This window comes from Galeopterus variegatus, unplaced genomic scaffold (genome assembly GCF_000696425.1).
Source record: "Galeopterus variegatus unplaced genomic scaffold, G_variegatus-3.0.2 Scaffold2904, whole genome shotgun sequence".
NCBI lineage: Eukaryota > Metazoa > Chordata > Mammalia > Dermoptera > Cynocephalidae > Galeopterus > Galeopterus variegatus.
This window is the reverse complement of record NW_007729015.1, coordinates 208,911-213,224: the sequence shown is the minus strand read 5'-3', so window position 1 is coordinate 213,224 and position 4,314 is coordinate 208,911. Positions and strand designations below refer to the sequence as shown.

General features: G+C 44.9%; 1 protein-coding gene across 1 annotated transcript; it reads right to left on the bottom strand.

Moving 5' to 3' along the window:
* Positions 1-1,184: 1,184 nt before the first annotated feature.
* Positions 1,185-2,822, bottom strand: NKAPL (NFKB activating protein-like). The gene has a single exon (XM_008583416.1). It carries the CDS (start codon positions 2,757-2,759, stop codon positions 1,548-1,550), a length of 1,212 nt encoding a protein of 403 aa, XP_008581638.1. The 5' UTR covers positions 2,760-2,822; the 3' UTR covers positions 1,185-1,547.
* Between the last annotated feature and the right edge of the window lie 1,492 nt (positions 2,823-4,314).

Sequence of the window (4,314 nt, the reverse complement as noted above, 5' to 3'; positions counted from 1 at the left end):
CTTTTTGAAAAATCTCAAGTTGGTGTGGTCCAGTGTCAACTATGTCACATACTGGGGTGAAGATGCCCTTCCACATCACACTGCCCTGCCAGATTCTAGAACCCCACCCCCTCACCTCCATCTCTATGGTGTTTCCTAAAGAGTGGGTTGCCCAAACGAGATAGTTTGGTTAATATTGATTTAAAGAGTCAGGGTCCAAGCAGTTATCACTGAATGAAAATAAAGGCCTTATCATAGACCACGAGTGGAACTCACTCTAGTCTTCCCCAGGACTGGCACTAGTCAGTCTGTCAATGTTAACACTCCCATCCGTGTGGTCCCTCCTGATCTGGTCTCTTCATAAGCTCTACCACATACCTCCTCCTTTACACCTCCTAATTTTTTTTTTTCTCTCTTGTTAGTCTAGGTGGCCCTAATTTACTCTTTCGAAGACTCAAGCATCCTGGATCTTCATCTTTTCTTTTCTATCTTTTTTTTATGGGTAAATCCTATGGCCTCTTCAAATAGGATCTGGCTTATAGTAGTCAAAGCCAAGCTTTTCTTCAAAAAATTTTTGACTTTCAGCACATGCACTCTCTATTCATATTTTTTAAAAATCATTCAAAACTATAGCGGGCATTTGTTGGTTGCCCATTCCCCCCGCCCAACATTACCCTGATTTTCATTCAAAGATACACTCCTTCCCCAGGTGTAACCCATAAGCTGACCACATCTACAGCTCTAGAGATGGGCCATTCTATTTCCCCAGCAACAGCAGTTGTTCTCAGTGGGCATGTGACCTAAGCTAATCCAATCAGGGTGAATCTCTGGATTCCTGTTTAGAATGCCAAGCCAGAAATATTCTCTTTGGAAGTGGACCAGGAAAAATATAACCAAGTCAGGAGCTTTAGCAGCTCTTTTGTTATATAAGGGAAACAAGCCTGAGAAAAAAGACCCATAAAAAAGGAAAGTGGAGAAAGAAGCCAAAGTCCTAGAAAGCCATGCAGGGAACCAGGCCTCCTCCTAGTCTTTTCAGTTATAACAGCCAATAAGTAAATCTGTTTTTTAATCCAATCTGTTAAATACAACCAGAAGTACACAACTGAATTCTCTGTTCTTTCTGGGCTTCTTTTGGTTCTCCCTGGGGCAAATGAATGGTTCCATGAGGCAATGAAGCGCTCCAAAAAACAAAAGTCACAGTAACAGAGGGAAAAAACTTCGGTTTAATAGCTCTAACTTTTATCTTGCAACATATGCCTTTGTATATAAACAACTTATAAGAGACACCAAAAAGAGATTTCTTTGGGGAGAGGGATCAGGGACTGGGTTGAAAGATTCACTTTTTACTGACTCTCCTCCTGTAATGTTTGAATATTTTTAAAACCATGTGCATATACTACTGTTAAGTTAAAAACAACAAAATAAATTGCTAAAGATATCTCAAAAAGCAGCTTTTTCCTGACAGACATACAAACAGTAAATACAGTAGCACCATAAAGTCTTTAAATACTATTTTGGTCATATAAAACTTTTGTTGCTAAAAGTCCTGCTGTGCAACAAACAAGTCCTTACTTGCCATTTTTCCCTCTTGTCTTTCTGTACACCATCTCTCGGAAACTGGCTAGAATCTTATTTTCTCTCTTTCGTCTCTCTTCTTGATTAAAGGATGCAAGGGCTCTCTTCTCATCAGCACTGTAGATCTGGTTCTCTTTACGCAGTCGTACAGCCTCCATTCTGCGATGCCTGCTACCACTCATGACATAACCTGAACATTCAAATGAAGCGATCTCTTCACTTGTCAACCCAATTTCACCTCTTCGTGGGATCCGCTTTCCAGCTTTTACATACTCAGCCATAGCAGCGCCTTCACCTGGGAGCAGAGCATGGCCATAGTTCAAAGGTTTCTCATCTTGAGAGGTATACATTATAGGTGCTTCTGGACCTATTAAATCCATGGTATCTGTTATCTTTGACTGCTCAATCCAGATATCTTCTGGCAACTCTCCTTCTGAATCTTTACAGCTTGAATCACTTGATTCTTTTTTAGTCTTCTTTTTCTTGGGTTTTTTTGGTCTGTGCTTTTTTTTCTTCTCTTTCTTCTTGGCTTTTTTGGCTCTCTTTTTATGATCATCAGAGCTAGAATTAATGTCAGAATCTGAATGACTGTCACTATTACAAGAATACTTTCTACATTTTCTTTTAGACGACATTTTCTTTCTTTTTTTCTTGTTTTTTGAATGACTGGTCTTTTTCCTTTTTTCTTCGGAGCTGGAATCTGAACTGCTGTTCTTCTGATTCTTTACCTCTTCATCCTCAACGAGGGTATGTTCATCAGAATCCGGCTCAGGAAACTTTGGAGACAGCCCCCACACTTCAGGCGCTCCCAATTCCCCAATCCTCTCTCTCTCCTTCAGCCTCCTCTGCCGATAGCTCTCCTCCTTCTCACAGTCTTCCGCCCACTGGCGGTCGCCCGCATAGTGGTGGTGATGGTAGCGGTATCCGCCATAGTAGATCGAAGAGGAGGACGAGAAGGCATAGTTGCGGAGTCCTGGGGGCCGATCTCGAGACCTAGAGCGACTAAGGGGGTAAGGAGTGTCTACACCAGACACACCCCTTAACGGAGGCCTGAGGCCCTCGCGGCCGCGGGAGTGAGAGGGGGAACGGCCTGCCCGAGAGGAGTGTCTGGCCTGCGCCGATGATGGGCTCCCAGACGAGCTGCGTCTCCGTCTCCGAGAGCCCGGGGTGTCCTCAGAATAGCACGAGCGGGATACCGGGGCCATGAGTCGCGCTTCAAATGGTCAACACCGGTAGTTACTACGGACGCCTAGACGAGCAAAATATTGCCGCCCGCGCAGGCGCACTAGGAACGCCCGTTCGCCAGCCCCGCGCACGGCTTCCGCTTCCGGCCCGTTGACCCCGAGGAATGCGCGTGGGCAGTGAGACGCCAGCCTTGGCGGAGGCTGCGTGGAGGTTTGTTGTCGGAAGTGGGTAAAAGGACGTGGGCGCCCCTGTTTTTAGTACTTGACGTTTACCAACCTGAGCCCCATGGGAACATAAAAAGAGGACTTCGCATCAATGAGTCCCTCAACTGTTGAAACATCTCATTCTCTACTTGGATATTCGCCTTTAGCCATTTTGCTACCCATACTTTCTTCCTCCCATTCTCACTTCGCCTTCTTTATCTTTACCCTTTGGTGAGGGATTCCTACTTCCCTCCCCCGCACCCTGCACTCCCCAAAAGGAACTTGTCGTCCATCTTCAGGAAGGAAATAAGTACTTCCCAACCCCTCTGGAAGCAGGAGTCAAAATTTGTGCTTAGCCTCTGAGCCAGGTGAGGGCCGGAGTCATGATTTTAATTCTTAAATTCAGAGACTTTTCTACCCCAGAAACTCACGGAAGCATCCAACTCAGTCTTGTAGATGTTTCCCTCTCTAGTGACATTTCCTTAGAAACTTTGTAGTTTTGGAGTCACTTTTTTTTTTTTTCCTTTTTGTGACCGGTAAGGGGATTGCAACCCTTGGTTCTGTATATGGATGGCCGCTGATCCGAACCCGGGGCGGGAGCGCCGCTGTGCTCCCAGCGCCGCACTCTCCCGAGTGAGCCACGGGGTCGGCCCTTGGAGTCACTTTCTGGTCACGCCTTAGACCTCACTCCCTGAAATGGCAAACATTTCATGTAATATCATTTCTCCCTGGTTTTAAAATGTGCACAGGCATTACCATTATCTTGGTTCTCCCTACTTACGTTGACCTGTTCAATTGGACTTAAAAAGTGAAAGATAAGCTAAGACGAAACAGGAATGCTGCTTTCCCGATGCTGGGACTCTAAACAATAAAATAGAATAGGACCAAAGTAGATCACTTGATCTAAGAAGAATTTTAGTAACGTGATTGAAGGTGATAAAAATTGGTGCCATGCCATACACCACGCTAATTGAGGAACTGGCAAACAGGGAGTGTTATAAGTGGTTTGTCAAATGTATAGTGAAGATGTCATGATGGATAGGGTAAGTACTATAGATTCCCTGTAAGTAAAGAAAAATTTATTTTGGAGTTCTAAACTGATAGTGCAATGAAATGGATCTGTAAATGTTACTGGAGATAACTGTAAAATTAAGCTATTTAGTATCTAATAGGGATTTCAAATATATATATATATTTTTTCTCCTTTTTGTCTTTTTTTGTGACCGGCAACGGATCGCAACCCTCAGTGTCGCGCCCGACCAGGACCGGCAACGGGATCGCAACCCTCGGTGTTGTGCCCTCACCTCACTCAGCCAGTGAGCAGCCGGTCTGTATGTGGGATCCGAACCCTCGGCGGGAGCGCTGGATCGCA

What these genes read in the sequence shown, in the direction of transcription:
- NKAPL (XM_008583416.1), bottom strand. Translation starts at nt 2,759, where the DNA reads ATGGCCCCGGTATCCCGCTCGTGCTATTCTGAGGACACCCCGGGCTCT.